This window comes from Oncorhynchus clarkii, chromosome 10 (assembly GCF_045791955.1).
Source record: "Oncorhynchus clarkii lewisi isolate Uvic-CL-2024 chromosome 10, UVic_Ocla_1.0, whole genome shotgun sequence".
NCBI classification, from domain to species: Eukaryota; Metazoa; Chordata; class Actinopteri; order Salmoniformes; family Salmonidae; genus Oncorhynchus; species Oncorhynchus clarkii.
In genome coordinates, this window is record NC_092156.1 from 30,405,606 (window position 1) to 30,426,219 (window position 20,614).

At 43.7% G+C, this 20,614-nt stretch overlaps 1 protein-coding gene across 5 annotated transcripts in view; it reads left to right on the forward strand.

Annotated features, from left to right (window-relative positions):
• The window catches only part of LOC139418257 (vacuole membrane protein 1-like), a 107,215-nt gene that overhangs the window by 2,334 nt on the left and 84,267 nt on the right, over positions 1-20,614 (forward strand). The window contains exons 1-6 of one of the 5 annotated variants that reach the window (XM_071167574.1): positions 3,110-3,181; positions 5,045-5,147; positions 5,257-5,366; positions 5,607-5,742; positions 18,770-18,860; positions 20,156-20,266. In XM_071167574.1, the coding sequence (XP_071023675.1) occupies positions 5,122-5,147; positions 5,257-5,366; positions 5,607-5,742; positions 18,770-18,860; positions 20,156-20,266 (474 nt within the window). In that variant the 5' untranslated portion in view covers positions 3,110-3,181; positions 5,045-5,121. Of the gene's footprint in view, positions 1-3,046; positions 3,182-3,283; positions 3,602-3,847; positions 3,919-5,044; positions 5,148-5,256; positions 5,367-5,606; positions 5,743-18,769; positions 18,861-20,155; positions 20,267-20,614 lie in introns of those variants that run through there. The other 4 variants (XM_071167576.1, XM_071167578.1, XM_071167575.1 and 1 more) reach the window with 4 other exon arrangements.

Here is a 20,614-nt window from a genome sequence, read left to right on the forward strand (position 1 = left end):
TCCCATCCTCCCCCCTGATTGGATGACCTCAAACGTGTGTATATATATATATATATTCCAACCTTCAGACAGCCACAGATCAACCCATTCTACCATTTTCTCTTGCAATACATTCCTCCATTATACCATGGCGTCTCACTAGGGGGCCTTCAAATCCCCAACAATACAGTTTGCAGAGCCAATATAATTAATTTATTTAGCTAGACAAGTCAGTTAAAAACATATTCTTATTTACAAAGACGGCCTAGGAACAGTGGGTTAGAACAGGGATTCGATCTGGTTACTGGCCCAACGTTCTAACCACTAGGCTACCTGCTGGTTACTGGCCCAACGCTCTAACCACTAGGCTACCTGCTGGTTACTGGCCCAACGCTCTAACCACTAGGCTACCTGCTGGTTACTGGCCCAACGCTCTAACCACTAGGCTACCTGCTGGTTACTGGCCCAACGCTCTAACTACTAGGCTACCTGCTGGTTACTGGCCCAACGCTCTAACCACTAGGCTACCTGCTGGTTACTGGCCCAACGCTCTAACCACTAGGCTACCTGCTGGTTACTGGCCCAACACTCTAACCACTAGGCTACCTGCTGGTTACTGGCCCAACGCTCTAACCACTAGGCTACCTGCCGCCTCTATTATGACAACCATTCCTGGACCTGACTCCGATGGACAGTACCAAAAGAGATACCCTAATGAGTCGGTTTCCGCATGGCAGTCTGCACAGGTCTGACTGTCCTACTGGAAAACCAGTTACTAGATACAGTTTTGGGATTGAACCTTTAAGTCAGTTAAGAACAAATTCTTATTTACAATGATGGCCTAGGAACAGCGGGTTAACTGCCTTGTTCAGGGGCAGAATGACAGATTTTTACCTTGTCAAATCGGGGATTCGATCTAGCAACCTTTCGGGTTACTGGCCCAACACTAACCACTAGGCTACCTGCCGCCCCAGGGGTAATATAAGCTTTAATATAGGTTTAATGCCTTGATATGTAATAGTTTTAGCCCTCTACACTTATATTCATTATATAAATATACCCTTTTAACTTTCTGTTTTTCTTACAAATAAAATATTGTTTGCTCACGTGACTTACAAAAATATTTTCCTGGAGTGGGTAGAGCCATGAATAGATATGTAAACTGCGATATCATTAGAGAATTAATCAGTGTAATTTACTCAGATTGACAGGTTTCCCTTTCCATGGTTTCAAGATCCTATCAAAATGTGTATTTGCAAGATCATTAAACTTATGGGGTTGGTCCCCCTTTGCTGCTATAACAGCCTCCACTCGTCTGGCAAGGCTTTTCACTAGATCTTGGAACATTGCTGCGGGTACTTGCATCCATTCAGCCACAAGAGCATTAGTGAGGTCAGGCACTGATGTTCGGCGATTAGGCCTGGCTCGCAGTCGGCGTTCCAATTCATCCCAAAAGGTGTTTGATGGGGTTGAGGTCAGGGCTCTGTGCAGGCCAGTCAAGTTCTTCCACACAGATCTCAACAAACCATTTTTGTATGGCCTCGCATTGTCATGCTGAAACAGGAAAGGACCTTCCCTAATCTGTTGCCACAAAGTTGGAAGCACAGAATCATCTAGAATGTCATTAGATGCTGTAGCTTTAAGATTTCCCTTCACTGGAACTAAGGAGCCTAGCCAGAAGCATGGAAAACAGGCTCAGACCATTATTCCTCCTCCACCAAACTTTACAGTTGGTACTATACATTGGGGTAGGTAGTGTTCTCTTGACATCCGCGAATCCCAGATTCGTCAATCGGACTGCCAGATGGTGAAGCGTGATTCATCACTCGAGAGAACGCGTTTCCAATGGCGGCACACTTTACACCACTCCAGCCAATGCTTGGCGGTGCACATGGTGATCTTAGGCTTGTGTGCGGCTGCTCGGCCATGGAAACCCATTTCATGATGCTCCTGATAAACAGTTATTGTGCTGACGTTGTCTTCAGAGGCAGTTTGGAACTTGGTAGTGAGTGTTGTAACCTAGGACAGATGATTGTTACGCGCTCATGCGCTTCAGCCCTCAGCAGTCCTGTTCTGTGTGTGAAGTGGCCTACCACGTCGCAGCTGAGCTGTTGTTGCTCCTAGACATTTCCACTTCACAATAACAGCACTTACAGTTGACTGGGGCAGCTCTAGCAGGGCAGAAATTTGACTAACTGATATGTTGGAAAGGTGGCATCCTATGACGGTGCCATATTTAAAGTCACTCAGTGCTTCAGTAAGGCCATTCTACTGCCAATGTTTGTCAATGGAGATTGTATGGTTGTGTGCTCAACACCCTGTCGTTCTCTGCAAACATCAAAGCAGTGACCTGCTCTTGCAGGTTCATGCTCTACAACATCCGTAGAGTACGACCCTACCTCACTCACTAATCCAGGCACTTGTCCTCTCCCGTCTGTATTACTGCAACTCGCTGTTGGCTGGGCACCCCGCTTGTGCCATTAAACCCCTGCAACTTATCCAGAACGCAGTAGCCCATCTGGTTTTCAACCTTCCCAAGTTCTCTCATGTCATCCCAATCCTCCACTGACTTCCAGTTGAAGCTTACATCCACTACAAGACCATGGTGCTTACCTATAGAACAGCAAGAGGAACTGCCCCTCCCTACTGTCAGGCTATGCTCAAACCCTACACCCCAACCCGAGCACTCCGTTCTGCCACCTCAGGTCTCTTGGTCCTCCCACACCCATGGGAGGGCAGCTCCCGCTCAGCCCAGTCCAAGCTCTTCTCTGTCCTGGCACCCCAACGGTGGAACCAGCTTCCACCTGAAGCTAGGACAGGAGTCCCTGCCCATCTTCCCGAAAACCCTGCCTCTTCCAACAGTATCTTAAATAATCCTCCTCCCCCACCCTACTAAAAAAAAATACAAAAAATATATATAAAAAAAACTAAATTGTACTTGTGTTCCAGGAAAGTGATCTGAATATATTTTTGGAGCTTTAAATTAGTTAACTCTTGGGGTAGTTACTGCAAATGGTGAAATGTCTCATTTTACTTGCCACCACCCCCTCCGCGGCCCCCGACTATCCTTCTAGTGCGTTATCCCTTTCTGTGCCCCCACCACACCCCGCACTAGACTATAGTCGTGTAGGTTGTATAATTATATTGCCACTTGAAACGGTGGTTTTTGGCATATTGCTAGCACTCAAGACATCTCAGTATGGTAAGTTGCTCTGCCTGCCTCGAACATGGTGCATTACTTGTTGCGTACCAAGAGATTTATGACTTTGTTACTGTTGATAGGCTACTTTAAAAACCAGTGCCCACTGCGTGGAGAGGGAGTGATGCTAGAACTGCTTGTCAAAAATAAATCACATTTAATTCAACGCGATTGTTTAACATGTTACTTTAATTATAATTTATCCCCTGGTGAAGTTTCACAACCAAGCTTTCGAAGCGTAACGGCACAAGTGGGTTCACAATAGGTCTCAAACACGCAGTCTGTTTATTGAAGGAAGTTATTGCGCAATCGAGTCCTTGGCTCTGGCGGATTTTGTGCGCGCTGCTGGATCTAGGACACGCGCTGTTTTGTTCTTTTCAGGCATCAGCCTTGAATTTGCAGATTGTGAGATCAACATTACAGGTAAATCAAAGATTCCGCTCTTTAAATGATGAAGCGTAGTGGGGGTTCCAACTCCCGTGTACTGACAAGCTGTGATGCTGCTTATTTGTCAACTTTTTGCACCAAGTTACGTCACACAGCCAAACAACAGTTTTGTTGACGCACAAGAGTAGACAAGACAATATATTAAAGGGTCAATCCGGAGTTCAAACAATAACAAAAAGGCACACCCTGCCTCTTGTTTTGGTAAACAGCTGAGGGATGGAGCTTGAGAAATATGAACACTCAAATTCCTAGAGCTGTGGCTGCAAGGACTGACCATCCATGAGATCAAAATGGTAATGTTAACCATGTTTTGAAGCTATACAGTGTATGTTTACATTGTTTACAAACATTGGAGTAAAACAAGCTTATTTTGTGGGATCTTATGGGGTATGACAGTAACTCATGAAGCATTTATAAAAGTTATTTTCTTCAAAAATCAATGGCTATTAATTTAACTGACCAAAAATGTATGTAGCAATTCCAGATTGGCCCTTTAAAGGTGCTTGACTAGCTCTGCAATGCAGCTGGCTTTGCATATTGCTCTCCTTTTTGGATAGCTGTCAATACACCGTATATCCAAGCTGTTTTGTCTCAGCCAAAGGGACTTCTCTCACAGAAAACATTCATGGTATGATTAGAGGCAGCAGTTGAAGTTGATATGGGGCATCCACTACCTTTACTCCCCCTAAACTGTACATGACTGGCTTAACTGCTAGGTGTAGGAACCAGTCTGTGTATTTTGTGCTTGTGTTGCACCAACACTCTGACACTGCATTATTGAGCATGTAGGTGTAGTAGGCTATTATCTCCTACTAAACTGAATATTATAGCCTAAACTCAACACTGACTGAGTGATGATTTTAATGCTACTGTATTTTCAGCCCAATAAATAATTTTCCCATGCATCTTTTCTAGCCCAGTATTTGTATTAGAAGGAACAGGTAACTTTTTGTAAAACATCTGTTTGGCTACTTTTTTGTAGTGTTGATTGTAGTAAATAACTTGCTCATTCACTTACTAGGAGGTTTGAATGAGCCACCCTATACCATTCAGTAGTAGGTTGTCACTGTCCATGTGTGTTCCAGAGGCTCGCAGCTAATATTTCTCACAACAAAAACAACCCTACTCGGGCCTCAGTCAGCATGTGTCCATATAATTCCTATTTATAATAGAAAAGAGCCATCATGGGCCCCTGTAAAATCCAACGCTGTACTGTGTCTGCAGTCTGTCAGCCCAGTTAATGTGTACATTTGTAAACTGAATACAGGAGCCCTCCTGTAGCAGAGCCAAGGGTGCTGGATAGAGGGATTATCAGGCTGTGTGACACTGAAACTTCCACCAGAGCTGAGCAGCCTGCGTGCCTGTATGTCAGAGTCCCAACTCTCAGCTGTCTCTCACACACTGTTCTGTGTCCTGCAGATTAGTGGTAACCCGATAAAGGTCATGCATAGGGCTAATGATACCATCACCTTCTGCACTCTGATCATCACTCCGCCATGACTAGACCTGCCAACACTACACAGTCTGTCCCATATCTTGCTGCACTTTGCTCAACACTCAGTCTGGACCGACAGTCCCCTAGGTCTGCTCTAACCAGTCTGTCCTCTCTGTTTTTTGTCATTCCTCTTCAGGTGTCCCCCAGTCCAACCACTACTCAATGAGATGGCAAAAAATGGGGCAGACTGCGAGCTACCTCAGAGGCGCCTATCAGCCAGAGAAAAGCACAACAGGCAGTCTGCAGGTAGGGACCGCTGAATGAACCACAAAATGACCATGACCAGTTAATGAAGTTAATGATTTATTGTTGACGTAACATGCAGTGATGTAGACCAAAGTATTTGTTCACCCTGACTGAAGAAAATAAAAACCAGCACAGTATCATTTGAGTTGATTTAAGCTACAGCCTAGTAGTTCACATTGACTGACATGTCTTTAGAGGTGGTAAAGGTAAAACCCACTGTGTGTGTGTGTTTTTTTGAAGACTCCTTGTCGCTGAGTGAGAGGAAGCAGAGGGACCGCGAGGAGCGTGTGTCTCTGGTGTTATGGAAGAAACCGCTCGTCACGCTACACTACTTCCTGCGGGAGCTGCTCACAACCCTGAAGGACTGGATGTGGAGGTGAGACACACACAGTCCTCATCTCCTCCATCGTGGAAGTGTTGAATATAAAAAGTGTTGACTACAAAGTGTTAAAATATAAAGTATTTCTGTTTCTCAGTGTGGAAACAGAGGTTATGTATTCATGAATCTCCCCAATACTGGGATCCATTGCACTATGACAGACTAAGCAAGTATACAGTTGAGCTGGTGGTGTGGAATAAGACAAAGGTCTGAGCCCACACACACACACACTCCCTACTGCTGTGGCCATGTTACGGCAGCCCAGCCACAGACCGACATGGAGGCAGCAGGGTCAGAGTCTACAGTAGAAGATATAGGCTCTTTCTCAATTAGTCTTTCCTCTATTCCTCGCTGCCTCTGTCCTCACCTTCTCTAACTGCATTGGGGAGAAGAGCCAATGTCCCTCCCTTCGGGCCTTCTCCTTCAAAGTGTTTTGAGAAGGATGCGAGGAGAAAGGACATGCAGACAGGAGACCTTGAAACTCTACCTACTGCCCTCCTGGCTCGCTCCCCTGTAATTCATCCTGTGTGCCTGGCTCTACAGTCAGACCAAACAAACACAGGACCATTTATTAAAACAACTACGTAAGCAGGGAGTTGTTTTTGCCATTAATCTTCATTGATGTTGCTATGAAGGATTCTAATTAGATGCACTGCCCAAATTATATTTTTACCAGCCCAGTTTAAAAAGTGTTTATAAAAATTGTATTATGAGTTCAGTTGAATAATACTCCCACACACTCCGTATCATTGCAGGCTCAATGTTGATGGTAATATAGAACCGGTTTCTGATATGAATACCTTGTCTCATCCCCATGATGTTTTCACTGTTTTTAGTCACCTAATTGTCTGTTGACATGTACACGATGACATGAAGTCAATGTGCACATTGAGCCTCTTGTGGTTGTGCATGAGGACATAATGTTTATTTTCTAAATGACAAGAGGATGTGGTAAACCATAAGACAAGTAGCTTGCTGCCAGAGTAAGAGGCTGCTTAGTTCAGGATAGCACAAGTTGTTTTCATAGCAAGTGGATTGCATGGGCTCCTGAATGGCGCAGCGGTCTAAGGTACTGCCTCTCAGTGCTTGAGGCGTCACTACAGACACCCTGGTTTGATTCCAGACTGTATCACACCCGGCTGTGATTGGGAGTCCCAAAGGGCGGCGCACAATTGGCCCAGCATCGTTTGGGTTTGGCCGGTGTAGGCCGTCATTGTAAATAAGATTTTGTTCTTATTTGACTTGCCTAGTTAAATAAAATGTAAAGGGTGAGAGAGAAGTGAAAATATATATATATATATATATATATATAATATAAAACAGCTAGTGTGATAAGTTATAGCACAGAATTATTTGTAGTATCAAAAGCTTTATAAGCAGACATGTGGACATGAAGTTAGTGTTAGGGTAATGGTTAGGGTTGAGCTAACATGTGGACATGAAGCTAGGTGTAGGAATATGGTTAGGGTTGAGCTAACATGTGGACATGAAGCTAGATGTAGGAATATGGTTAGGGTTGAGCTAACATGTGGACATGAAGTTAGGGTAATGGTTAGGCTTGAGCTAACATGTGGACATGAAGCTAGGTGTAGGAATATGGTTAGGGTTGAGCTAACATGTGGACATGAAGCTAGATGTAGGAATATGGTTAGGGTTGAGCTAACATGTGGACATGAAGTTAGGGTAATGGTTAGGGTTGAGCTAACATGTGGACATGAAGCTAGGTGTAGGAATATGGTTAGGGTTGAGCTAACATGTGGACATGAAGCTAGGTGTAGGAATATGGTTAGGGTTGAGCTAACATGTGGACATGAAGCTAGGTGTAGCAATATGGTTAGGGTTGAGCTAACATGTGGACATGAAGCTAGATGTAGGAATATGGTTAGGGTTGAGCTAACATGTGGACATGAAGTTAGGGTAATGGTTAGGGTTGAGCTAACATGTGGACATGACGCTAGGTGTAGGAATATGGTTAGGGTTGAGCTAACATGTGGACATGAAGCTAGGTGTAGGAATATGGTTAGGGTTGAGCTAACATGTGGACATGAAGCTAGGTGTAGGAATATGGTTAGGGTTGAGCTAACATGTGGACATGAAGCTAGGTGTAGGAATATGGCTAGGGTTGAGCTAACATGTGGACATGAAGCTAGGTGTTGGAATATGGTTAGGGTTGAGCTAACATGTGGACATGAAGCTAGGTGTAGGAATATGGTTAGGGTTGAGCTAACATGTGGACATGAAGCTAGGTGTAGGAACATGGTTAGGGTTGAGCTAACATGTGGACATGAAGCTAGGTGTAGGAATATGGTTAGGGTTGAGCTAACATGTGGACATGAAGCTAGGTGTAGGAATATGGTTAGGGTTGAGCTAACATGTGGACATGAAGCTAGGTGTAGGAATATGGTTAGGGTTGAGTCCGCATGTTGACATGAACTCAGGGCTACTGTTAGGGTTTGCTTTATAATCTCATATCTGATTGAATTGACTTTCAAATTATTAACAGAAAACCCTCAATAGGGTCAAAATTAGTGCACTATGTAGAGAATAAGGTGCCATTTGCTTTCCAAATGGCACCTTCCTGCAATGCAGGAAATTTAACTTGTGAATTTCCACTTTGAAATTTCAGACTTCATTCTTTTTATTAATCAACCCCTACAAAAAAGCCATTATCCACATTTACTGTTGCTGCAGGATTATTTTCCTGCTGTAGCAAACTGGCTCAAATTAAGATATCTGTAATATCCTGTGACACAGATTAATAAGTGGGTGAAGACAGGAGAGGAAGTGAGTGTAAGTCCTTTAATATGGTTACCAAGGATCAGGGCCTTAAGTCCTCCAACAGCCCTCAGCCTCAGATGCCCACTTAAACACATTGAGATGGGATCAGCCTGTGTGCCAGCGCTACACCAGCCACCACCTGATCTGAAATATCTTCCTCTCCTCCCTCATCATCCATCCCCTTCCACTTGTTACAAAACCAATTAGCTAGCTCTCTGATTTGGCTACACTTGCTATGTCTAGGGTTCCCAGGTCTAGGTACATTGTCTGTAACCTGATTTAATATGTGCATCTATATGAGAAATCAGTGTATGCTGCTGTGTGCATGTGCCCAGGAGACGGCAACCTTACCTAGATCCAGGGCCGGCTCCATTCTCACTCGCATGGGTCGGCAGCCAAAGCAGATTATTAGTTCCAAAGTAGATAATATACACACAAAAGGAAACTACAGACAGGAATACCCAAACCAAATAGGTAACACAAAACAAACCAAGGCAGATTTCTTGCCACCTCTCTCACAGATTGACAAGCACCAATAATTGCCCACTTATCAAGGCTTCCTGGCAGAGCACCTGACCCGTTGCTGCTGTGTGGAAGTGGTAGTTTACTAATGCTCCTAACACCAAGTGAGAGAGCTGGCCTTTACTCTGACACTTAAAAAGGACAGAATAAAAACGGTTCAGAAGTTCTTAATTTAAAACTGCAGTAACAGAGCAAGTTAAAAACATACAAAACTGGCAGCTAAAAGACACGTGACTCACCATAGTTAGACATTCCACTCCAAACTGCTTCTTTGGCGTTATGGCAGACCGCAAACAAGCTTTGGAGGTGCATGCCGCCACCTACTGTATGGGTGGCCAACTATAGAAAAACAAAAATTCATTGTAGGAAGGGGGATCATAAAATAGCACAAAGAAAAAATCCCCCTCATTCAGTCACATTCCAATTCAAGTCACATCGCTACACAGGCTCAAGGGCCTGTGACGGCAGAACATCCTTTCACCGGACTTCTTACAAGGCCTCGGCTAGAAACTCTAAATTATTTCAATTTCCTGATTTCTTCTCTGCTTGTGCTGTACTGTTTATGACCATTGCAATAAAAGCTACAAAGTCCACCTTTTTCACATGTAATATATCAGGATCCCTTGATTGCCAGGAAATTACCATTGCGTCTTCAACACTACTCGCTCCTTCCACTTCTCACCGCCTCCAAATAAGAGACACGCTGGACAGCCCTTATTCTCACCACCTCGGTCTCCTTCACCATAACAGAGGCACATGTTTGCCACAACAGTTGCAACATATAACCTCTGCTGGCACATGATATTCTTCCTAAAATCAAATTGTATTAGTCACATGCACAGAATACAACAGACCTTGCTTACTTACGAGCCCCTAACAATGCGGGGGGGCTGTAGAAGCTGTTTAGAAGCCTCTTGGACCTAGACTTGGCTCTCCGGTACCGCTTGCCGTGCGGTAGCAGAGAGAAGTCTATAACTTGGGTGGCTGGAGTCTTTGACAATTTTTAGTTCCTTTCTCTGACTCCACCTAGTATATAGGTCCTGGATAGCAGGAAGCTTGGCCCCAGTGATGTACTGGGCCGTTCACACTACCCTCTGTAGTGCCTTGCGGTCAGAGGCCGAGCAGTTGCCATTCCAGTCAGTGATGCAGCCCATCAGGATACTCTCGACGGTGCAGCCGTAGAACCTTTTGAGGATCTGAGGACCCATACCAAATCTTTTCAGTCTCCTGAGGGGGGAATAGGTTTTGTCGTGCCACCTCCCTGTCTTCATACACTTGATACAAGCCCATTTATAACACTGGGGGGGGCTTGTGCCAAGGCTCTAACTGGGTATCTCATAAAGCCTAGCTTTCCATGAAGGGGAAAGACTTATGGAAAGAACTATAATACGAACAAAGTGGGTTTCCTTACTCCATCCAGGTCAGTCGACGTACAAAAGAAAATGTCCTCTCACGGTCAACTGTTTATTTTCAGAAAATTTAACATGTGTAAATATTTGTATGAACATAACAAGATTTAACAACTGAGACAAACTGAACAAGTTCCACAGACATGTGACGAACAGAAATTGAATAATGTGTCCCTGAACAAAGAGGGGTCAAAATCAAAAGTAACAGTCAGTATCTGGTGTGGCCACCAGCTGCGTTAAGTACTGTAGTGCATCTCCTCATGGACTGCACCAGATTTGCCAGTTCTTGCTGTGAGATGTTACCCCACTCTTCCACCAAGGCACCTGCAAGTTCCCGGACATTTCTGGGGGGAATGGCCCTAGCCTTCACCTGCCGATCCAACAGGTCCCAGACCTGCTCAATGGGATTGAGATCCGGGCTTTTTGCTGGCCATGGCAGAACACTGACATTCCTGTCTTGCAGGAAATCATGCACAGAACGAGCAGTATGGTACCCTTCCTGCAGGCTCATCCTGACATGACCCTCCAGCATGACAATGCCAGACAATGTCTTCCCTGTAACTCACAGCGTTGAGATTGCCTGCAATGACAACAAACTCAGTCCGATGATGCTGTGACATACCACCTCAGACCATGACGGACCCTCCACCTCCAAATCGATCCCTCTCCAGAGTACAGGCCTCGGTGTAACGCTCATTCCTTTGACGATAAGCGCGAATCCGACCATCACCCCTGGTGAGACAAAACCGCGACTCGTCAGTGAAGAGCACTTTTTGCCAGTCCTGTCTGGTCCAGCGATGGTGGGTTTGTGCCCATAGGCGACATTGTTGCCGGTGATGTCTGGCGAGGACCTGCCTTACAACAGGCCTACAAGCCCTCAGTCCAGCCTCGTTCAGCCTATTGCGGACAGTCTGAGCACTGATGGAGGGATTGTGCGTTCCTGGTGTAACTCGGGCAGTTGTTGTTGCCATCCTGTACCTGTCCCGCAGGTGTGATGTTCGGATGTACCGATCCTGTGCAGGTGTTGTTACATGTGGTCTGCCACTGCGAGGACGATCAGCTGTCCGTCCTGTCTCCCTGTAACGCTGTCTTAGGCATCTCACAGTACGGCCATTACAATTTATTGCCCTGGCCACATCTGCAGTCCTCATGCCTAAGACGCGTTCAAGCAGATGAGCAGGGACCTTGGGCATCTTTCTTTTGGTGTTTTTCCAGAGTCAGTGGAAAGGCCTCTTTAGTTTCCTAAGTTTTCATAACTGTGACCTTAATTCATTGCCGACCGTCTGTAAGCTGTTAGTGTCTTAACGACCATTCCACAGGTGCATGTTCATTAATTGTTTATGGTTCATGAACAAGCATGGGAAACAGTGTTTAAACCCTTTACAATGAAGATCTGTGAAGTTATTTGGATTTTTACAATTTTACTATTACTATTATCTTTGAAAGACAGGGTCCTGAAAAAGGGACGTTTCTTTTTTTGCTGAGTTTATAATCTGCATCCACTTCATGCTCAACCCCAGAGAGAACTCCATTGACAGGCTTCCTGCTTCGGAAATCTATACACAAAACATTCCATTCAAAATTCTTAGGCACAAAGCACACTTTTCTGCAGACACAATTTTATAAAGTAATAATTTTAAATAAGACCAGCTCTTTTGACTCTTACCGACGTCACCTCACCCATGATATTCCTTGTGATTTCAAACAGATCCCCCTGGTAACATTGAGCCAAAACCCTCACTCAGACTATAAAATAATCTAGGGATTTCTTAGCTTCCATCACAACTTTACTTATTTTGTTTCCTTTCTTTTACAGAACTGTAGCCCACTAACTCATATCATCACCCAACATCAGCTTCAAATAGAAAATATGTTTCCTCCATCTTTTCCACACTTACTTCAAGGAGCTGTCTTCCTTCCACTCCAAACATTCTGGCACACCCATTTTAAAATGCCAGGTGACCTAGTTACTGAGCTGAAACACCTGTGTCAATTAACCACTTAATTAGCTGGACCTATGGAAAACAAGAAATACTTGACAATGAACACCAGCCTGCAATTGGTTGAAAATTAGGGGACAGGTCTTGAAACTGAAATGTTTGGTAAACCCACATACTATAGTTAACTGTAGAATACTATAGTACGTACTAGTATCCCTCGATCGTGTAGTGCTTACTATAGACTTTTGTAGTATACTGTAGAATACTATACTACACACTGTACTATCCCTTGATCATGATTCATGTGTAGTACTTACTTTTGAAATTTGTAGTATATTGTAGAATTCTACAAGACACACTGTACTGTCCCTTGATCATGATTCATGTGTAGTGCTTACTTTATAATTTTGTAATATAATGGAAATACCATACTACACACTGTAGTATCCCCCTTGATTATGTAGTGCTTACGATAGAATTTCGTAAGTATACTGGAAAATACCTTACTACACACTGTAGTATCCCTTTATCATGTAGTGCTTACTTTAGAATGTTGTAGAATACTATACTACATACCCATTGTAGCATTCCTTGATCACGTAGTGCTTACTTTAGAATTGTCTGATCGATTGGACTGCTAGCTAACTTTTCGCTAGCTTTGTCGATGCTGTTTTGATTTGAACATGCTGTCCTTGGGGAGCTCATGCAGGGGATCTCCTCTGAGTTTCCCTCTCGATCGTGTAGTGCTTAGTATAGAACGTTGTAGAATACTATACTCCATACTGTAGTATCCCTTGATTGATTTTATATGACTATATGAAAACAATAAAAACACAAATGTGGATACAATGCATTTAGAAATTTGTCGAGAATAACACAAAAAAAGTTACACGTATGTCCTTTGTGGTCCAAGTTCAAACATGTTACACGTTGACAGCTAACACACATGAAAATACTATAGTATACTATGGTCTAAATAAATGACTACACTCACTGTATTGTTTTTTCAGACTTTACTGTAGCATACTGCAGTATTAACTGGAGTGTTTTTGCAGTATGCTGCACCTCTCTGATTCAGAGGGGTTGGATTAAATGCAGAAGATGCATTCCGTTGTACAACTGACCAGGTATCCTCCTTTCCCTAAAGTGTTTTTGCCGACATGACTGTAGGATATTGTAGTAACGCCTGCCGACTATGGTTAGCTAAAATGGCACAACTACTGTTTAATGAGGGGAACACCTCAACTAGAACATAACACACACACACGTTCGTGACAGGCCACCTATTGAGTTAGGTCAACAGTTCTGAGCAATGAGCGGACCAGACAACAGCAAAAATATACATGTTTTTATTACAATTGTAACATCTAAACATTAGACAGGTTCTAGGCCGATTAAAGGGAAACCGTACAGAAGCAGATAAAGAGCAAAGTATTAAAGCTTAGAGGATTAGGTTTGCTTGTTTGACACAAATAACACATTAACAAGAGTACACCAAAATGACTTACATCTGTTACCTCCACTAGATAGCTTTCTGAAATACATCAGTGCTTTCAGAGATTCAGCTGACCAAGTTCACAAGATGACAAACCATACTGCACTTCTGATGGTAGAAAACAAACAGTTAACCACTTCATTTACATAATCAATAGATATTTCTGAGATACTACTTAACTTTTTGGAGGGCGCTGCCAATAAACTGCCACCTCCACTTCGGTGTTTAAATTCCCAAAGGATGGGACATGTTGCTAATGTGTGCAAAGGGAAAATGAGATGTGCAAGGTGTGGTGGGGATCATGAGTACGGAAAATGTGGACCTGATACTAAAGTTAAGTGTTGCAACTGTGATGGTGAGCATAGTGCAGCGTATGGGGGATGTGAAGTAACAAAACAAGCCATGGAAACGCAGAGGTACAAGGTAACGAATAATGCATCCTATGCAGAGGCTGTTTGTGAAATGAACAAGCCTTTTGATTGAAATGCTGGCTCCAATACATCAGTGGTGGCTGCTTCTAGGATGACTGTAGCCCATGGCGCCTCAGCCTGGTGCAATGTGATATGCAAGCAATAATGCTTGGTTACAGAGAAATTGTAAATCGTATACACTTGATAGCGTTCTTGTGTAGAGCAATCGATATGGGTCAGAAGAGGAGCAGGACTGCACGAATAATGGAAGTAGTGAAGAATTGCAGCTCAAGAATTACTGAACATTACTTCAGTACCATTGATACATCAGATGTTGAGTCATGATCCGGATGATGACCAGAATAAGTTTGATGTGTTATACTTTTTATCATCCTTTAATGGAGTACTAGAAGCCTTATTGCAAATGGTCAAGAGTTTAAGAAATATGTGATTGATTTAGAGATTAGAGAGACGTGGCTTAGACCACATGTTGATTTTCTTATTCCTGTTTATTGTTCAGTCAGATCTGACAGAACAGCTGGTCAGGGTGGAGGATGCGCTACATTCATAAAGGAAGGGCTTGCACATTGTAGTATTTCTGTTCCACCTGAATATAAATGTGATGGTTGAAATCTACGGTAGGGCTAGTAATATTAAGCTGTTCAAGTTGAACAATTCTTGTCATGAACTATCTGTAGTGATGTTTGAAATATCAGGAGAATTGGGCTCTAGAGAGATGGTGCAGCGACTTTATTACACAATAGTTTATGGGGATGCACACATACTGATGCTAATGGTATGATTGTCAAGGACATGATGGAAGCAAGAGCATTAGTGTATCTTAATGATGGATGTGGTACAAGAGTTGGTGATGTTAGGGGAGTTACATCCTGCCTGGACCTCACAATGGCTTCTAATGCTGTTGCAGCCATGTGTGAATGGAAGGTAATGGATGATTCTGCTATTTGGAGTGATCATTTCCCAATTGTTTTTGTACCATGACTGGTGATGTCACTATTCCAGTCAGGATAGCATTCAGAAGATGGTGCTTTCCTAAAGCGGACTGGGAAAAGTTTGGAGAACTTTGTTAAAAGTCTGTTGGATAGTTGTGTTTAGAGATTCCTGTTGATGTTTGTGCTGCCTCTTGTCACTTCTCTAATTTTGAGTGCAGGGAAGTGGGTGAGAAAATAAAGGTGGTTCCTTGGTGGACTGAAGATTGTACTTTGTCTATTCAAGAAATAAATAGGACCTATAGAGTATTACGTAGGACTTTAACTTCTGAGAATCTACTTGATTTCCAAAGGATGAGAGCTTTAGTACGTAGGGTCATTAAGTCTGTCAAGAGAAATGCATGGACACAGTTCTGCTCTACAATAGGCAGGGGTACTGAGCTGGGGAATGTTGAAGAAGATGACGACTGGAAGAAGCAAGAACACTCGGATTCCAGTTTTGGTTGATGGTGATAATCTGGCTGTATTAGATAAAGAAAAAGATGACATGTTGGGGAAGTCATTTGCTAATGAACATAGTGGGGTTACTTTGAACAAAGTGTACAAGCAACGCAGGCATGCGATTTTAAATGCTCATACTAATGTGTATAAGAAGAGGGATATTGTTGACTTGTCATTGGATGCTGATGTTACATTGCATGAGGTTCGATTAGCCCTTATAGACTGTGGATGTGTACAGTGTATTTGGAAAGTATTCAGGCCCCTTTACTCCACTTTTTGTTATGTTACTGCCTTATTCTAAAATTGATTAAATAGTTGTTCCCCCCTCATCAATCTACACACAGTACCCCACATTTACATAAATATTCAGACCCTTTACTCAGTACTTTTTGAAGCACCTTTGGCAGCGATTACAGCCTGGAGTCTTCTTGGGTATGACGCTACAAGCTTATATTTGGGGAGTTTCTCCCATTCTTCTCTGGAGATCCACTTAAGTTCTGTCAGGTTGGATGGGGAGCGTTGCTGCACAGCTATTTTCAAGTATCTCCAGAGATGTTCGATAGGGTTCAAGTCCGGGCTCTGACTGTGCCACTCAAGGATATTCAGAGACTTGTCCCGAAGACACTCCTGCATTGTCTTGCTTAGGGTCGTTGTCCTGTTGGATGGTGAACCTTCACCCCAGTCTGAGGTCCTGAGCGCTCTGGAACGGGTTTTCATCAAGGATCTCTCTGTACTTTGCTCCGTTCATCTTTCCCTTGATCCTGACTAGTCTCACAATCCCTGCCTCAGAAAAACATCCCCACAGAATGATGCTGGCACCACCATGATTCACCGTAGGGATGGTGCCAGGTTTCCCCCAGACGTGGTGCTTGGCATTCAGGCTAAATAGTTCAGTCTTGGTAATCATCAGACCAGAGAATCTTGTTTCTCATGGTCTGAGTCCTTTAGGTGTCTTTTGGCAAACTCAAAGTGGGCTGTCTTGTGCCTTTTACTTAGGAGTGGCTTCCGTCTGGCCACTCTACCATAAAGGCCTGTTTGGTGGAGTGCTGCAGAGATGGTTATCCTTCTGGAAGGTTATCCCATCTCCACAGAGGAACTCTTGAGCTCTTTCAGAGTGACCAGCAGGTTCTTGGTCACCTCCCTGACCAAGGCCCTTCTCCACCCGATTGCTCAGTTTGGCCGGGTGGCCAGCTCTAGGAAAAGTCTTGGTGGTTCCGAACTTCTTCCATTTAAGAATGATGGAGGCCACTGTGTTCTTGGGGAACTTCAATGCTGCAGACATGTTTTGGTCAAATTCTGTCTCTGAGCTCTACGGACAATTCCTTCGAATTCATGGCTTGGTTTTTGCTCTGACATTCACTGTCAACTGTGGGACCTTATATAAACAGTTAGGTGCCTTTCCAAATCATGTCCAATCAATTGAATTTACCACAGGTGGACTAATCAAGTTGTAGAAACATCTCAAGGAGTGGCGTAGTGGTCTATGGCACTGAATCACAGTGTTTGAGGCGTCACTACAGACCCTGCTTCTATCCCAGGCTGTATCACAACCGGCCGTGATCGGGAGTCCCATAGGGCGGCGCACAATTGGCCCAGCATCGCCCGAGAAAGGGGAGGGTTTGGCCGGGGTAGGCCGCCATTGTAAATAATAATTTGTTCTTAACTGTCTTGCCTAGTTAGATAAAGGTTAAATAAAAAATTATAATGGAAACAGGATGCACCTTAGCTCAGCTTCAAGTCTCATAGCAAAGGGTCTGAATACTTAGGTAAGTTCTTTCTGTTTTTTATTTTTAATACATTTGCAAACCTTTCTAAAAACCTGTTTTCGCTTTGTCATTATGGGGTATTATTAGAATAAGGCTGTAACCTAACAAAATGTGGAATAAGTCGAGGGGTCTGAATACTTTCTGAACGTACTGTACAGCCCCAAGTTATGATAAATTGTGTTATGCAATGTTTAAGCATCTCCCTGATGAGGTCATAAATATTATCCAGGGTTTATTTACACGAAACAAAAATATAAATGCAACAATTTCAACAATTTTACGGAGTTACAGTTCATATAAGGAAATCAGTCAATTTAAATAAATTCATTAAGCCCTAATCTATGGATGTCACATGACTAGGCAGGGGCGGAGCCATGGCCCACCCACTTTGGAGCCAGGTCAATCCGCTGGGCAGCCAGGCCCAGCCAATCAGAATTTGTTTTTCCCCCGAAAAGATCTTCATTACAGACACAAATACTCCTCAGTTTCGTCAACTGTCCGGGTGGTTGGTCTCAGATGATCCCGCAGGTGAAGAAGCTGGATAGGAAGGTCCTGGGCTGCCGTAGTTACACATGGTCTGCGGTTGTGAGTCTGGTTGGACGTACTGCCAAATTCTCCAAAACAACATTGGAGGCAACTTATGGTAGAGAAATGAACATTAAAATCTTTGGCAACAAAGATTTTGGTGGACATTCGTGCAGTCAGCATGCCAATTGCACGCTCCTTCGAAACTTGAGACATCTGTGGCATTGTGTTGTGACAAAACTGCACATTTTATTGGCCTTTTATTGTCCCCAGCACAAGGTGCACCTTTGTAATGATCATGCTGTTTAATCAGCTTCTTGACATGCCGCATCTTTCAGGTGGATGGATTATCTTGGCAAAGGAGAAATGCTCACTAACAGGGATGTAAACAAATTTGTGCACAAACTTTGAGAGAAATATGTTTTTTTTTTGCGTGTAGACCGTTACTGGGATGTTTAGTATAGATAACACAAAACAAACAAAAGCAGGCGTAGAGGCTTTTGCCCACCTCTCTCTCACAGATTGACGATCATCACTTGGCCCCACCTGTGTGCTTATCATGGCTTCACAAGGCTTTTCTGGCAGAGCATTTGGCTTGCTGCTGCCCCCTGGGGATGAAGTGTAGAAGTGGTAGTGTAGTATCTACTAATGCTCCTAAGACCTAAACTACCTAACCTATTCTAAAACACTTCTTTCCCTCCTCCCTCACTCCTCTTTTCTTCCCTCAGGTTATGGCGGCAGAGACATTCAGTCTTGCCTCTGCTGGTGCTGGTCACCCTCTTCTCCATCGCCTACTCTGTTAAAGGAACACATCAGAAGGTGATGTGTGTGTGTGTGTGTGTGTGTGTGTGTGTGTGTGTGTGTGTGTGTAGCCCTGTCCACACATCATCAGGGGTTGCTAATTAACATCCCTAAGACTTTATAAAGCTGTTGTCTCCCAAGACCATAAGCTGAAAAATAGTATTAAACTTAACACTCACTTACCTTCACCTGACCTATTTACCACATCATGTCCACATGCCCTATTTAATCAGTACATTAGCTGTACCACATGAACAGCTAATATGCTGAGTGCAAACACACACGTGCGCCCTGTACCAAGTTAACAACTAATGTACCACAGCAAAAGTGGCTCAAGAGATCCAAACAGAATTGCTTTAAAGCTGCAGCAATAACCATATTATTTACCATATTAGACTCTTAAGCTCTAGTCCTAAGGTGTTACTTCATTAATTCCTGACAAGCCTAAAAACAATTGGACATGGCTGGCACTTCCCACCCAGGCGTTTTACTAGGTGATGAGAGACACTGCTGCTGCTGCTGTTTTCCAGAGTTCACAGGCGTTTGCTGGGAAATAGAGTTCCACAGTGTTCCCATAATCTACACCATCACTGGCCCTTCCAGAAAACAACCTGTATGCCCATGCTTGAGGAGGAGGTGTTGGTCCATATATAATGGAGGGAGAGATGAGCAGCAGAAGATGAAGGGAGAGAGAGACGGAGAAAAGAATAGAGAGAGGGAGAAAGGGAGAGAGAGAGGGATAAAGGAATAGAGCAAGAGAGAGAGAGCTGATGAAGAGTAGGGGAAATAAACTGGGTAAGAACTGGCTTCCTTGAAGAAGAAGAATGATTCTGTTCTTCTCTGTTTGTGTTGTTCTGAATCTGAACACTCCTACCCTACGGCCCTGTCCTCTAAACTCTCAACAACAGACACCAGCTTATATTCTCTATCTTATATTCCCACTCCCTCTCTCTCTATCACTTGCCCTCTCTCACCCGACACTCTCTGCTCCTTCTCTTTCTCTCTCTCTATAACTTGCCCTCTCTCGCCCCCTCTGCCCCCCCCCCCCCCCCCCCTCTCTCACTTGCTTTCGTTCCCCCTCTCACCACTGCTCCCCCTCCCCTCTCTTTTTGTGGTGCACTTTGACTTTCTGCCTCTCACGCTTGGCACTGCCTCCTATTTCTAGAGTAGGGTGCACACACCCACCCTCCCTCCCTCCTAGTGTCTCTCCTACTTACATTTATTTCACTTTGCCTGAGTCTCTCATGGCTGACAGTCTCTCTGTCTCTCTTTGTCCTGATGTGAAGCTGACACTGTCTGTTCCCTGTGTACAGTATGTGCAACACATGGAGAAGAGGTTCCTGTGGTGTGCCTACTGGGTAGGCTTGGGTATCCTCTCATCTGTGGGACTGGGGACTGGCCTGCACACCTTCCTCCTCTACCTGGTAAGAACTCTCTAATTTACCATGCAAATACATGCATCTACCATGTGTCCACTATGCTTAGCTTGAGCCCAAGAACGCTTTCATATTCTGTGCAATACATGTTAATGCATAATTTGAGACTCTAAGAACATGTGTATATATACCCTACAAATGCATGTTCATATTTAAATAGCATAAGAGCACCTAAGAATGTTTCACCTACCATGCAAAATCTATTCATACTCCAGTTGAAATATCCCCCATGGCTGTTTTTAAGTATATTTATATATTTTTTGTTTCTTACTTTTGAACTCTGCATTGTTGGATAAGGGCTTGTAAGTAAGCATTTCCCGGTACAGTCTACACTTG